This window comes from Diadema antillarum, unplaced genomic scaffold (assembly GCF_040938485.1).
Source record: "Diadema antillarum isolate AM-2024a unplaced genomic scaffold, OU_Dant_1.0 seq00000919_RagTag, whole genome shotgun sequence".
Taxonomy (NCBI): domain Eukaryota; kingdom Metazoa; phylum Echinodermata; class Echinoidea; order Diadematoida; family Diadematidae; genus Diadema; species Diadema antillarum.
This window is the reverse complement of record NW_027271771.1, coordinates 176,454-193,180: the sequence shown is the minus strand read 5'-3', so window position 1 is coordinate 193,180 and position 16,727 is coordinate 176,454. Positions and strand designations below refer to the sequence as shown.

The window sequence follows — 16,727 nt, the reverse complement described above, 5'->3', positions numbered from 1 at the left end:
CCCCCCTCCCCCACCACCATCACCTTGTTTATCTCTACGTCACAAAATAGTTACTGCCTTAGAGATCTGACTAGCGTCCAAGTTGAGTGTCCGTCTTAGTTTACGTGCAGTTAGCTGAAGAAGTGACTCCATCAAGTTCGCCTGTCTTTTAATAGGCTGACTAAGATCTCGACGCCCATTTCTTGACGCCCACTACCACTCCACACACATGATAGCATCACGTGAGTTGAGGCAGACATCCCATCCTTAGCATAGGTGTGTGTGCATCTTTCAACCAACTTTCTCATCGCTACCTGATTTACGGGAAAATATCGGCGGAATACACCTTGATGACATGACCTTATTCGCGTAATGTTGGGACATAAAGCATCATATTGCTTTAGTCTTACCCGCTATCATCGCCTGATGTGGATCCAGTGATAATATACGTGAAATATTTAATGTGACCTGTAGATAGTGGAAACTACAGCAGCAAACAACAAAACTGTGCTGAACTGCAGCGGCCTACTGCGATCGTCGACCATTAACTTTGCATAATGGATTGCCCGAAGGTAATTAAAGATTATCTCAATCTCGAAAGAGTCTCGAACCTTAGAGTTATTAAGATAATGGGGAGCCAATTTCAGTTTTGCCATTATGTTGTTTATAGATGTAGACATCACATTATTTATAGCCAGTAAGTTCTAAAGCAACTGAGAAAACGTCTTAGAAGGGACGGGACACCAAATTTGGAATCTATCGCATACAAAGAACTATAATGGGCCGAGCAAGCAGAAGCCGAGAAAATGAAGATGGCCCACCGGGTGAGGATGTCTAGATATATTCTGTTTACCTTCAGCAATGTTCAGGAAACATGAAAATAATGAGCACTAACACTTATATCATCTCCACTGTAATAGCTCTCTTCCGAGTACGGTGATTTTTAAACAATTGACAAAACAATAGGTAAGAATTAGAGACTTTCTTCATGGAAAATGAGCTCACATTTTTTTTTTTCGTATATCACAAGATAGGCCTAGGTTGGTTGCTTGTTAAATAACTAGCCATTCTTTTTTCCTGTACTTCTTCTCTTATATCAGCTTGTTTTTGCACCTGTTTTAGATGAAGTAATTTTGAATTCACCTGTTACTGATATTTGAAAAGTAGACACCTAGGATATGAAAAAGAAAACTCTATACTCTGTTCTGTGAGCAGTGTTCAATTCTAGACTTGTGAGGCAATGTCACTATCACTGGTCTTCTGCAATTCGACCATCATGCGGCTGTGAATATAAATCAGTGATTTGTTGGAACATGACTGTGTGAATGTATTGAACGGGGTCACCCCACAAGATCGACACCCACGAGTCATACAGCCCACGAGCTCGACACTAAAAACAGGTCCATGACTCATACAGCTCTCGAGTCACACAGCCCATGAGTTCGACACTAGGTAAAAACAGTCCACGAGTTCGACAGGGTCTCGTGGGCCTTGTTAGCTTTTTGTCGAACTCATTGGCTGTATGACTCGTGAGCTGTATGACTCATGGGTGTCGGTCTCGTGACGCGCACCCGTATTCAACTCCCGCACGTGGGCCTCTCTTTTCTAATAATACACTCTAAAAAAAAAACAGAGTCAGAACTGACCCGGAACTGGGTCCGTAGGGATCATACACCGTTCCGGGTCAGAAATGACTTGGAATTTGGTCATGAAGATCCCGAATGGGGTCACCCTGACCCAATTCATGACTCTGAATGGTCATATCTGACCCCATTCCTTATCATTTCTGACCCGGAACGGTGTGTGACCCCAACGGACCCAGTTCCGGGTCAGTTCTGACTCGGATGTTTTAAGAGTGTACAATAATTTTGAATGGATAGTTTAATATCTGTATGTTTATGTATTGTAGTTCATTGTTCTTTTGTTTTTACTTGAAATTATAATAAAAACAACAAAATGTGATATTGGAAATAAAATTTGATTTGAAATGATTTGAAATTTAATAGATTCAATTCGCTCCGGTTGGATCAGATTGTGATGAAATATGCCATTCTCTCCGTCTGAATTTACTCAATATATCACATCTTATTAAACTTCATGGTGTGGAATTGCGGCTTAGATAAATGGCCGCTCGTTACTGCACAATGAACGAGCATATTTACAAACATACATACGTGCACATATGCATACATATCGTCGGTCTAATGTTAAAATGACCTTAAACCACTTCCATTGTAATGCCAAAAGGCCCTTAACACCATAGACTTTGTACACTATAAGTGCCCTTTTGGCATAACAGTGGAGGTTCTTTAAGGCCCTTAAGTCATAAGGCCGACGATATACACATGAACCGTTCAAGATTTCATTGATGCTACTATCTACTGTTATACGACCTATAGCCAGATGTGTCTATTTTGATATTCCAATCGAACAATTTTGGGGTATAAAAACTCATGAACTGAATTTCTGCAGTCGAGTAGTGAGGCAACCTGCCTTGGCAACCTGCCTTCCTCTCTTTCTCTGTGAAGCACTGACTTAAAATCACGTGAATTTAATTCTCAGATAGTTTAGGTTTCAGGTTCTTGAAGCCACAGCCTCTGGCACCAGACTTTTTATCATAACACACCACTGTCTGATACTACCATTGACTCAAAGCGAAACTATTGTAGGCCCTACGCATTTATTTACAGAAATAACGTAATCATGCAAAATAGAAAACAATCCTTGCAAGATTTGTTGAGAATCAAAATAAAACAACATGAGGGGAAAAACACAAAGTAGTTACTACAGATGTTTATCAAAACTTTGTGTTTTAATGCCTCGCTGTCAAATAAGAGACAAAGGTGAACATACTTTATCTTTTAAGAAATGCAGGTTAACCACTGATGCACATATTATAGAGCCTATATGGTATCATGGTTACCTTTGAGTGGGCATCTCACACTAAAGATGAAATTGGAATAACATTGGAAATAAGTGTTTGAATACAAGGGGACAATTTTAGAAAATTCTAACAAGTATCAACCTAGTGATCCATACATTTTGATGGCAGTAAAATGACAGCAATGTTATTCCATGGTTCATGGTGTGTTAACGCTTTGACCCTTTTCTGACAAATAAAGACATAATATTGATTTTCTTCTTTTGAGAACTGCTGTTAATCGCTCTTTCCATTTCATTGCACCCTTTGTCTTACACCCAGACAATCATCGCAAAACAGACAATAATTATTTCGAAATCTTAAAAAAAAATGTTAGATATTTACCATTATTTACCTCGTTTTTTTTATGCAGATTGCTCTAGGTATTATCGGTGTTATGCCTCTCATTTTGTTTACGGGATGAGCTGCAGCAGTGACGTAAACTACAACAAAATATTAGACACTGTTGCATACATACAAGCACACACAGCCATGAAAAATGGGGGTCATCCCACTAGACCGACACCCACGAGTCATACAACCCACGAGTTCGACATTGAAAGCAGGTCCATGAGTAATTCAGCTCATGAGTCCTACAGCCCATGAGTTCGACACTAGGCAAATAAAGCCCATGAGACCGACACTAAGTAAAAACAGCCCATGAGTTCGACAGATACAACACGGCGCTTAATGTGTCGGTCTCGTGGGCCTTGTTAGCTTAGTGTCGAACTCATGGGCTGTATGACTCGTGAGCTGTATAACTAATGGGCTGTATGACGTGTGGGCTGTATGACTCGTGGGGCGTATGACTCGTGGGTGTCGGTCTCGTGACGTGCACCCGAACAATGTTGCTTTCAAGACACTTTCAAGGCAATAATTGGTAAAAGAGATATGGAAGCACCGGGTTTTCCCCACGACACAAGAACTTATAATGGCTGGAAACTAATGGCTAGACGCCATGAATCCACTCAGTTAAATGTATACACACTGTACTTAAAGGGATGGGATCGTTTAGGTATAAAAGGGATGGGATCGTTTAGGTATAAAAGGGAGTGCACTTGTCAGTAATTTGCAGAATACTTGATAGTGACATTGAATTCATGTTTTGCATTATTGGTTGCTACAAAACAAATTTTATTCTTATTCTTAATTGTTGAGTAGCTTGAGATTGTTGTACTGAAAACACTGAAGTCATTGGCGGCAACCTGTTTTTATTTGGTAGAGAAAATAATCAATGAGGAAAGGTTTAGTGCGTTAATAAGTTTCAGATTACGGAAATTGATATTTTGATAGTTCGAGGGGCACACTCACTGCCTACTCTCATTCCACATTGTAACTGAAATGAGCGCAATTTTGGATACATGTCTGTGTGTGTGTGGGGGGGGGGGGGTGGGTTGGTGGGGGGGGGGGCTCTGTATCGAAATTACGATGTAACGCATGTGTATTACAGATGTATGTAAAGAACATTGTTGAAATTATTCAAAATAACTTTACGGTGTAAAGCCGTATTTGAATATAATTTTAATCGAGTTGATAATAGTTGAAGTTATATAAAGCAATGCAATACAAAGAACAAATGAAATGAAATAAAATAAAATCAATATAGTGCTTAAAAGGGATGTTATCGATTGCTTTGTTTCTTAATTTCGGGTGAAAGCGAGAATTGGATGAGAATATTAGACTTACAAAAATACGGTGTTTAGAACTTGATACAGGGGCGCAACATCAGGGTTAATAGTGCGACACTTATACTGGATTTAAGGTATATGTAAGATATGTAGTTTGGTTACGTTTTAGGTTGATTAAAATGAATGTGCTGAGTAAGGGAAAGGGGGAAAAACAACACTAGACCTGTTGGCCGTGAAGTTTTTTCTTTTCCCGCCTCTTCGAACAACACGTCGAAGGACGTTTGATATCGCTATTAGTGTACACTGTAAAAACATCGGTGTTAGATTTAACACCATGGGTGTTAAATCTAACACTGATCAAACTTCAATAGAGGACCACACCCACAGGTGTAGAAAATGCACTGTGATGGTGTTGAAAAGTGTTCACCTGACACCTCGTGGTGTTAATTTGACACTGTACCTGGTGTTATTTTGACACTGTACTGGTGTTAATTCAAAAATGACACCACATGGTGTTGATTTGATATTTGTTGGTGTTAATATCAATGGTTTAACACCCGTCCATCTTCAATAAGAGACCACACCAGCTGGTGTTACTGTGGTGTAAATTTATTTTCACATTTTTTCAAAAATCTAGTATTTTAATGAATAATTCTTGATCGTCTTGTTTAAATTAGAAATCAACAAGAAGTGCAGTTACTAAGAAACTCTTCAAAAAACAGTTTTATATTTGAAAATGACACCCAGAGGTGTTACCATAAATGAGCACCGAAAATTTAACACCAGCTCGGTGTTCACTATTTAACACCGGACTTTTTGCAGTGTACTAATGACAAAGCAGGGTAAGCATCCAAGATTTTGCTTCATGTCATGTTTATTGAACCATCGAAAGTTGATTTAAAAAGTGAAACGAGTTTATTCAAATGTATTCAGGGTACCAGATGTAATTTACCAGTGAGATTACATTATTACTTCAAATATGAGCATGTGATTGTGAAATATGAAATGTGATTAGAATTCGGTGGGCTGTCGAAGTTCACGAGACTTCTACTTTTATAGTTATGGAAGAAAACAGCCACGGCCAAAACGGCGGCTGTAATGATAATCATTATGCACTGATCACTTTCTTTAGGGCCTTTATGACCGTCATATTATATGCCATGACATCCAACTCACGGTATACATACAGAAAGTGCTGGAATATGGTGACAGATGAATGTATTTATAAACATCCAAAATGACGCATTTGTGGAATAAATATTCACGTTGAAGATAATGACACAAAGGGCGGTGAGTTGGCTCAGTCGGTAGCGCGTCTGCCTCACGATCACGCGGCCCGGGTTCGAACCCGAGTCTGGACTGAGCAATGTTGTGTGTAAACATACCGTCCCCTCTAGCAAGAGGCAAAACACTCTGTCCCTCGGATAGGACATAAAATGGAGGTCCCGTGTATGAGAGAGTCACAGCTCATGCACGTAAAAGATCCCGCTTCATTCATTCATCGAAAAGAGCAGGGTGTCTAACCCGGTGAAGTGGTCCCACCCCACATCCAACTGGACCCCATGGAAGACCAGCTTAGTGTAGCTGAATATGGGCTATCCAGCCATCTTCACAGATGGAAATGAACAACAACAACAACAACCGGGATGATTCTAAACTGTGACACGTTTTCATTCATGATCATGTCCAACCTGCAATTGCAATTGCAATTGCAATTGGACTGGGCTTTGGGTATACACGTATTAATAAGATATGTAGTTTGGTTAAAGTTTAGGTTGAAGGAAATGAATGTGATGTGTAAAGTTCTGCAATTGCTCCCCTTTGATTGTACCTTTAAATATTTTTCTTTATCATTAATGTACCGTGTAATTTGTATTAGATAATTGTCACTATTTTGTAATCATCAAGTTTATTAATTTTTCTTCAAAAATCCTATTTTTACGAAAGAAAAATGTATTCGTATATCACGTTTGTCATGAAATTGCAGAAATGAATAAATATCAAATATATCAAAAATATCAAATATCAATCCTGACGAGGTAGCACGCAGACATTCAATTTTTGTGTGTTTGGCTTGCAGGTATTTAACGACCCTGTACACAGCAGCATCCAGATGCCTTTGTACTGCCAGTGGATTATCGACACGCCCCAATTCCAGCGATTGAGATACATCAAGCAACTCGGCTGCACCTGCTACGTGTTTCCAGGAGCGGTCCACACTCGTTTCGACCACTCTTTAGGGTATTTCGCCTATAGAATTATCAAAGAAGCCGATTTCCTCATGACGATAATCATTTATTTTCTTTAAATGCTCCAAGTATAACGACAGTTTAGTACTTCTTGGTATCTAGGTTACATGCTTGACTTGCTGCTATATCAGGCAAAGCATAGAATTCGAATAATACACAACGTTCTGTACGTTGTCGGCCATCCGTTCCCTGATATAACTCTTACCCCACGCCCCTATTTATATTTATTGATATCATTCTCAAACGATGTTTCTTAAAGGGATGGCACAGTATTGGTTGAGGTGAGGATTCAACTTTTAACTTTTTGCGAGATCCTTAAAATCAGTTCATGAAATGTTAAAAAGCACACAATTCTAGCAAAAATTAAAGGTTTAATTATTTCATGAAAATCGGTTTTGGAATGACAGAAATATCTCCAAACAAAGTAAAACAAAGGAATTCTAATAAAATTTGGTTTGTCAGGATTGCTTTGTTTTGCATGTCTCAGCCAATTCAAACGCAATTTTCATCAAATAAATTTTGTATTCCTCTTCATGCTCTTTCATATCTCATAAGAGGTTTCTCAATATCTCAAAGAATCATCATCGAAAAACGTTGGAAGCCTCAAGCCCCATTTCAACCAACACTGTACTCTCTAAAAAAGAAAGAGTGAAAATGTTCACTCTTGAAGGAGTGAATTACAGAAAAGAGTGAGTTTTGAGTGAAATTGGAGTGAATTTTGAGTGAAAATATCTATTTTCACTCATTTTGGAGTGACCTCAGGGATCACTCGAAAATCTTGGAGTGATCCCTGAGGTCACTCAAAAATGAGTGAAAATGAACATTTTCACTCCAAAATCACTCTAATTTCACTTGAAACTCACTCTTTTCTGTTATTCACTTCTTCAAGAATGAACATTTTCACTCTTTCTTTTTTAGAGAGTACCATACCTTTAATGTTAGTTTTGACAATGGTAATAGTAATATAAAGATATTGATGTGAAGCAAATATCCGTTATGAATTGGACAACGAACCAACATTTCAGATGTTACTAAAAATAAAGCAAACATAATCCTACTTTAGATACTGCTATCAACTAAAAACTAGGATCCTGATATGTCCATGCGTTCACTGAGCGCAGTTGATGTGCGGCTATAACGACAGAATATGTGTATTTAACGTATAGCAAGCAATTTATTCTGTAAAAGAATCACTTAGTGATCTATGGTTTGGACAGTGAACCTTTTAAAAAAGGAGAACATGTTCTACCCTGACAAACCTGCATATATTTATCTTTGGCATGTGTCCTTACAGTGTCAGCCACTTGGCGGGAAAACTTGCCACAACGTTACAGCGCCACGAACCCAGCATCCAAACCAATGAGATTGCCTGCGTGGAAATCGCCGGTCTGTGTCATGACCTCGGCCATGGTCCATTCTCCCACGCATTCGAGAACATTATTCCACCTGATGAGAACGGAAGAAAATGGCGTGTAAGAGAGCAACTAGTGCTTTAAAATTGGTGATTTGTCTATTCGTCAAATATCTTACTACATTTTACATTCCCTTTATCATTAGCTCCCTCGTGGAGACATTATATTGTTTATCTAATAATAATGTTTGATTTCGCTTGAAATTCGTTATGATCCGATTTTATGTCAGTATTGTCTGGAGCAAATTATCTTTTGATAAGGTTCCATTATCTCTATTTTCTTTTCCATTTAAAACAACAACAACTTAACAAAATTTTACTATTCATCGGTAGTGATCCGTATGGAAGAATAAGAAACAGAGATCGCTTTAATCGATTGTATAAGCCCTTCATTGTTTATACAATTGTTTGGTTACAGCTTCATCGCAAGTCACTTAATTGCTAAAGTAATAACTGGTTCTTAAACTGGCAACACATTTTAGAAAACTTCAAAGTTTCGTTTTTCACTGAAAAGGGCAAATTTTAGCAAACGTTTTTAATTCTGACTTGTGCAGAAGTAATGAACTTTTGTATCTTATCATTCTCAAATAATGATATGAATAACAATACATAATGGAGACGATAATTTCTGCAAGAAAATCCCCCGGGGGTTCAATGGGTTAATATAATAGTAATCGACATGTGTATAGTTAGCGATGAGGGTATACGATGAATATGACTATCAGGATAGTGGATCATTTCGTTATATTCGCCAATGGCAGGCCGCTTTGTTTAAATTCCTTTGGGAATGTGTGTGTGTGTTAACTTGCAGCATACGATATCAAACGATTGAGCTGCGATATTTCATTGCAGTCAATAGAATATACGATTTAAACTTATATTCCGCATGTACATAAGGCAGAGGAATTTGTGACAAATGCCGAAATGTTGTGCAATGAAACAGAAATTAAAACTGCCGTGAAAGTGGAAGTTATGTGTTTTCAGAGTACTTTAAATGATTAATGTAACTTAACAACTTCTGTCGTCTAATGTCGACTTAGAATTCGATCTTTAGACGTATAACCTCACCTATAGCATTTCAAACATACTGCAATATATCCGCCCCAGGACAAGAGAAATTTACCTAATGGATGAACGGTCAATGATTCCTTGGTCTTATTGGTCAAGGGTTTCCTTTTCCATTCTTGTGAAAGAGCGACAGCGTGACTGAAAGACAAAGAGACGGAATGACAGAATTTTAGAATTACTGAAGGAATGAACTCTAAAGAGATTATTACTTTATTGTGCAATACGTAAATAGGTCCTAATTGGGGGTGCACGCCACGAATTCGACACCCGCGAATCATACAGCCCATACGAGTCATACAGGCCACAAGTTATAATTATGACCTAAATATACCTAGCACACGAATCATATGCCCATGAATTCTACACTAAGCAAACAAGGCCCACGAGACCGACACATTGAGCCACGTGTTTTAATGTCGAACTCGTGGGCTGTTTTACCTATATACCGTATATAGTCTCGAATTCATGGCCTTATTTGCTTGTGTCGAACTCATGGGCTGTATGACCCATTGGCCTTTCTTCAGTGTCAAACTCGTGGGCTGTGTGACTGACTCGTGGGTGTCGGTCTCGTGGGATGACCTCCTAATTAGTCCCTAGTAGTCGGCCCAAATCACTAAACCTAATCCCCCCCTTACATATGCAGTCAAGTAATTTGTAGATACGCATACAATCTTTACATTTATTTTGCTTTCCGTTGATACAGCATGAGGAGCAGTCCGTGCTCGTGTTCGAGTACCTGATCGAGAAAAACAAGCTGAAGAAGAAGATGCAGGAATTCGGTATCTACCAACAGGAACTGGAGTTCATTTGCGAGCTCATCCTTGGAAGGAGCAGACAGTCAGACCAAAAACTAGTAATTATTACATTCTACTGACATCAAGTGCTATCCCAATAAAGACTTTAAAGATGCATGGCCTTTCTTGTACCTGTTTAATTTACTATACAAACGCATAAATGAAAACGTACCGAAACAGAAGAATTGGTCTTCTCCTCAGACACCACTTTCTCCACCATTAGCGGTATCAAACTGCACTCTCGGTCAACAACTCCCCGGTGCCGATGATGTGTTTCAACAAAGATCAGACCCAAAAAAATGAAAACTACTGAAATACACATAATAAGCATGGAACCTCTTTTTTTCCCCAAGTTAATCCAAGAATGGCCAGGTTGAAGTTCTACTGAAACATTTTAGAGAAAACGCCCAAACTTGTTCAAACCGTCGTCTACATAAGGGCTTCAATAATTGATCGATCCAGTCTCATAGTTTTAGACGACAAAGAATTAATGATCGATTCTCTCAATTATATCCATGATATAAAGATTCCTTTATTTCCTTGCGGCAGAATTAAAAGGGCAGAACGATAACAGTTACTTTATAAAAGAACCATTCTCAAGCCATGCAGTCAACCATCTTGAACTTGTAGGATTGAATTTGGGTATGTGCTGGAATGAGAAAGTGGCATGTCGTCACAATTCACAGTCTGTAGGAATAAACTTCGTAGCACCATGGTTTGACATGCACTGTTGAGCGCCAATGTCATATTTTTTAGATCCGCGAGAACAAGTTCTACCTATACCAAATCGTAAACAACAGCGTCAACGGAGTCGATGTCGACAAGTGGGATTATTTTGCTCGAGACGCTCTCTTCCTCGGGATGAAGTCGGCCTTCGACTTTCAACGCATCATCCCCTTCGTGCGGGTCTACGACATCCAACGTCGAGGCGGAGTGATGAGGAGGGAGCTGTGTTTCAGAGACAAGGTGCTTACTCCATTTTTTTAAAAACTTAACAACGCTTAATGGTGCATAGATGTATATGTGTCACTTCACGTCATGGTACATGTACTATTGATACATTTCTAACATGAAACTATGGGACCGTAGTACTTGTAATTCCAATTTCTCTTTCTTTGATATTCGATACAATCTAAATGCAATTGTAAATAGAGACGAAGAATGTGAATTAATGTATTTTCTTCATAAGCAAGTGTTATATACACAAACTGTCAATGAACCTGAGTGATACCCTCCTGTTTACGGGTGCACGTCGCGAGACCGACACCCGCGAGTCATACAGCCTACGAGTTATACAGCCCACGAGTCATACAGCCCATGGGTTCGACACTACGCAAACAAGGCCCACGAGACCGACACTTTGAACCCCGTGTTGTATCTGTCGAACTCGTGGGCTGATTTTACCTACACAAGCTCGTGTCGGTCTCAAGGGCTTTATTTGCCTATATAGTGTCGAACTCGTGGGCTGTATGACTCATTGGTGTCGGTCTTGCGGGATGACCCCCTCTTTACCTTTCTGATCTCCTTGATGATTTGTCGTGGTTCATTATCTATCTTCTTACTTTCTTTTTCTCCTTTCCTGTGCTGTCATCCTGTTTCACCTTGCGATGGAAGAATGTTTTCTAATCCATCTCCCACTGAAACCCGACTGGTCTCATAAAAACTCTGAGGTAATTTCGAAATCTCATGAGGTACGGCTTCAGGCATATAGTCAATACATCAATCTTGTCTCTTCAATCGATCAAAGCTCAATATTTTAACCATTCTTCCAATGATGTTTTTCCTTCAGGTCTCCAGCGACTTAAACCACATGTTTCTTACCAGACGCCGCCTCCACTACGCCTCGTACCAACACAGGGTCAGCAACATCATCGCAATCATGTAAATATTTTTTAACAAAATGATATAAAGAAAAGTGTGTCTTTTATAACTATTTCCTACATAGAACAACGGAAAATGCATTGTATATCCAGATCTCCCGCTGCTATTCTGCCCTTCTGTCAATTGTCCATCTGTGTGCAACTACATGTAGTATGATATAAACACAGACAACAAAACTTTTTTTTTCTTTTCGACTTCTTTTGCGGCACTTGTATATCAGTAGACAATACGTACAATGAGTACTGCATTTGTGTAAGCGTGAAGCAATACATACTGTACCATCTACGTAATCTACGCTGCAAAAAAAAAAAAAAAAATTGGATAAAGTAGGAATGATGCAATTCGCCTTGAGCAGGTTGATTGTAATTGTAGTTGCATGATACGATAGTAACACTTAAACGGTATCTATGGGCTTTTACAGTACAATTCCTTACCATGTCCAAGTTAATAAGAAAAAAAAATTGAAGAAGAGACAGTTGTTAGGGGTACATATATTATTACCTCATGTGATTTCAGGGGTGGATCCAGGAATTCTGTAAAGGGGGGGGGGTGCTTCTACAAAATTAAAAGGGGCGCACGCGCCCCCATTTTTTCTTTTCATTTCTTTTATTTAAAAAAAAAAGGAAAGCACCTGGTGCGCTCCCCTTGGATCCGCCACGGAATTTGAATTGCGTCAAGTATCCCTAAACATGTGAAAGTTTACTTCAGGTTCGAAGCAGTGAAATTTCTACACTTGCACCCATTTGATTTCACTTATGGAATTGCACTCTCATGTAGGGCGAATACTGTGCAGATCTTACAAGGTTTTGTTGATGTATTCACATTTTTTTTAAAAAATCTGAACAATTCCTCAATTAAGAGCACAGAGCTTATTCATTTACCTGAATTGTTTTATGTATGTCTATCTACTTTTAGGTTGAGAGATGCCCTCTTCGCCGCGTCAGAACACCTCAAATTTGTGGGGAGAAACGGGTAACTTTCTTTGGAAAAGATGGCTTCTTCTGTTTCCACTGCAAACCACTTTGAATATTGCCGCCATTCATACCTTATTTTGTGCGGTTGATAAACACTGATGAATCTCAGTAGATATCGGTCTGACCATAAGCTGAGATTCATAAGACTCAATCGCTCGACCTCACACGGATCCTGTCATCTCGAAATCCTGATGAATTCACCAAACATAGTTTTATCATTGCCGTAATTTGTTTATATTTACGGAGTTTTAGCTTTCAACATGTTTTTTTCAATTCAATTCAATTCAATTCAAAATGATTTTATTTCAGTGGAAATGGAGTTCGAATTCAGTCATTTCAGAGCTTATACCAGATATACGAACGAGCTCATTTCTGATGTCACAATTGTGATAAAGCTGCATACTGAAAGATCCAGATTTCACAAAGTTAGCAAGAAGCAGTCAAGCATGTGAAAGCAGGGACTATTGAACAGAGCAACGATTTCCTCATGCTTCTAAATTTCAAGACATTTCAAAACGTTCTGGGACTTTAAATTCCAATAGGACGCAGTTGAAGTATCAGGGTTTCGATCAAGCAAACAGGTTTCTATTTTCGGCCACCATCACTTCATTTTGCGGTTTTCTTTGTTCTCGTGACCGCGACTTTCTAAAGGTAACGTGTATAGTGAGATGCATCATGAAAGACTAGGAACAGACCATACATGGAATACGTTGGTCTCCTGAGGCAGTAAATGTACTTGTTAACAACAGCGATAGGTTGACGTTACTAATCAAACATGGAAGAAAGAACAACCATGGATGCCAAGGAGAAATAAAGCGGAAAACAAAATATACAAATGAATGAAAAGAAGTCTGTGCGAAACAAAAAAAAAAATGGAGATAAGATTAAAAAGTGCTTTATTTGATGTCACTGTGCCCTCCTTCGTCTTTCATTATGAACTTATTAATTGCAACCATTTCATTAGTTCAAATAAGTTATCGTATTTAATTCTCCTGTGGTCGTATAATGTACTGTTCATGCTGGGCAGTAACAGCGACATGAGCATCATTTTTGACGGAATTTAGGGCCATGTAAGAGGCCACTATTATCATAATCAATATTGACACCCCATGCAGACTGTCAATTTAGCTTGCATATACGGCAAAACACTGCTGCACGGAGTAAAAGTTCTTGACCTTGGCAATTATACTTCTGTTGTGGAGCAGTAATCACTTTCATCGCAATTTCATATGTCAGTCTGTATCTCTGATATCATTCCCTTTTAACCAGAACCGAGTACAATCTGCTAGAATGCGTGAAAGACCCGGAAGCGTTTTGTCAGGTCAACGATGGCGTCATCCACGAAATCATGCGTTCGAGGTCGTCGGAGAAGGGCATGGTCAAAGCGCGGGAGATACTCGATCGTATTCACAATCGGCAACTGTACCAGTGCATCGTTGAAATCCAACACGCCGCAGAAGTGGTAGACAAATGCTCTCTTTCCTTTCCTTCGGCATTGTCTTATTACGTTTCTACTTTTAATGCTTTTAATTTCAGTGACACAGATTACAGAAGCCCTCAAATCTGATAGTTGAACAACTAACAAGATCTGGTTTAAATAATGCTTACGAGTCATTACAAAACATATTTAACTGCAAGTCTATCTAAATACAATACATTGTACTGTATTCTCATCCACACACTCAGCTTCCTGTTTTCGACTTTCGTGTAAAGTCAATTTCGCGTTTGACTGCATCTTGAATTTAATGCACAATTTTCACAACTGTGAAAATCGGTCAGTTATACAAATGTACTTTCTTCATGTTTCATGGGTATGTTTTCAAAAAGAACGGGGCAAAGTATTTAGAACTGATAAACTTGTAGTCAAAAAGGAAAAAACAAAACAGCAGAAAACGTTTAGTGGGCTTTTTAAAAAAAATTAGGATTATTTTTTAAAAGGTCTGATGTATTAAACTCAAATCAATTGACGTTAAAGTGTAATCACTTACTACCTTTCAGCTACGCACCATCGACCCGGCTGACATCAAAAAGTGTGTAGTGGCTGACGATGATGAAGACAGTCTGTCGTCGGACGAAAAGATTTGGCGCTCCGAAAACTTGGAGATCGCGGTATGTCATTAGATTCATTCTGTTATCAACATGTGCAAATTGTCAAAATTGAGACACTTTACGACGGAGTTACTGCCAACAGGTAGGATTTGTCGCCCATAACCACACTGAATCAATTTACTTGTCTGATCAAATTAAGAATTTGCGAAATACACATAGAGAACGGGAATCGAACTAAATTACCCCACTTACGCGAAAATGAAACAACGGAAAACTTCGTTACAGTGAAACGCAGATTATGAAAATATAGTCATCGACCCCAGCGACAGATCCTTGAGTGAATTAAGAATCTGAATCTACCTAAGTCAAATTCCAATAATTATAAAATGACTTTTTTTAGAGGGGAATATTGATGCATAATCAACTACCAAATGAAATTCATAATGCATACCAACTTTAAGATCCTTTGTAATGCAATTCTCTGATTATTCAGATTGAGCATTTTGATAAAAGAGAAACAAAATTATGTATGCCCTGTATATCAAACGAAGCATCAGATACTTTTTCTCTTGCTTTTTACTTTTTTTGTCTTTAATTACTGTAACATTTCTCACTGCTTGTCTGTAAATGTTTCCATTGAGTATATCTTTTTTTTTCATGCTTATTACTATGGTAAATGTGGTACCCCAGGGAAGAATAGTTGTACTTTGTAAATACGACTGAATGGGCAATCCTCCGTTTCTTCGTATTGTATATGTATTTTCTTCTACATTGCATACTTAACTTGAACAGGAAAATAAAAACAACTTTCCCCCTTATGCCAACAGGTGTCTCACTTTGACTATGGCCAAGGAAACGAGAATCCCCTCCTGCATATTCCATTCTACAAGAAGTCGCAGGAAAACAGTAAAGTGAAGGCAAGATTCCTGCAAGAAGACAAGGTAGATAAAACCACTGTGGTAGGAGAAGTAATACATTTTCCATGTGGGCCTACTCGCCTAAAATTAGTGCATACTTGGTTCGTGCAGACTTATTTGTACATGTATCAGTTTTTACTGCTACAAATTTCAGCATGTAGTCGTCAACAGCAAACTTATACTTGTGATTGCATTTTTTTTTCAGCTACCAGCCGATCTGCCCCAACAATTTGAAGACGTCACCCTACGGATCTTCTCTAAAGTTCCGGGATTGAAGCGATCGGTCCTGAAGCAGGCCACGAACTACTTCTACGCAAGCGCTCGCCGGTTGTTCCGACGTCGAGAGATACCCCTGACCCCGCTGAAGCATTTCTCTCTAAGCAACTCTCCGAACCACTCGCCTCCGCCGAGTCTCCCCGTGGGCGCCGTTAGTCCCATCCCCAGCCTGACTCCGACGATGAGCTTGAAATCGGGAGACAGCAGTGCTGAAGACCGCGTGGGCAGCAGCGACAGCCGGTCGAGTCCAGCTGCAGAAATGGACCCCAAGTCCGATTCCGATCAGAACGGTGCTGCAGCGGCAGGGTCCCTGGAGAGTGGCGAGCCAGAAGCCAGTGTAACCGTTGTTAAAAAGCTCGACTTTGATGAGGATTCCTAGATCTGTACATGTTGCATAATATAGCGTAGTAACCATCGATTTACATCCGGGGTAAGTGGCAAGGTAGAGGGAAGGGGAAGTTTAGACAGAATTATTGGCTCTTTATGGTTCCGCAATACTTAATCATCACCGCACTTTCCATTTTATATTGACGCTACTTTACGACTCTGTTTTATGTTCAGCCAACTAGAGCTTCCACAGG

At 39.2% G+C, this 16,727-nt stretch overlaps 1 protein-coding gene across 1 annotated transcript; it reads left to right on the top strand.

The window, feature by feature from the left end:
* Positions 1 to 204: 204 nt before the first annotated feature.
* Positions 205 to 16,525, top strand: LOC139741307 (deoxynucleoside triphosphate triphosphohydrolase SAMHD1-like). The gene is made up of 11 exons (XM_071651895.1): positions 205 to 551; positions 6,608 to 6,768; positions 8,071 to 8,248; positions 9,959 to 10,108; positions 10,806 to 11,015; positions 11,839 to 11,930; positions 12,846 to 12,902; positions 14,174 to 14,366; positions 14,903 to 15,013; positions 15,781 to 15,894; positions 16,076 to 16,525. Exons 1-11 carry the CDS (start codon positions 537 to 539, stop codon positions 16,523 to 16,525), a joined length of 1,731 nt encoding a protein of 576 aa, XP_071507996.1. The 5' UTR covers positions 205 to 536.
* Positions 16,526 to 16,727: the final 202 nt, after the last annotated feature.

Coding starts and splice junctions, on each gene's coding strand:
- LOC139741307 (XM_071651895.1), top strand. Junction 11,931..12,845: donor AGCAACATCATCGCAATCAT/GTAAATATTTTT, acceptor ATCTACTTTTAG/GTTGAGAGATGCCCTCTTCG. Junction 12,903..14,173: donor AAATTTGTGGGGAGAAACGG/GTAACTTTCTTT, acceptor CCTTTTAACCAG/AACCGAGTACAATCTGCTAG.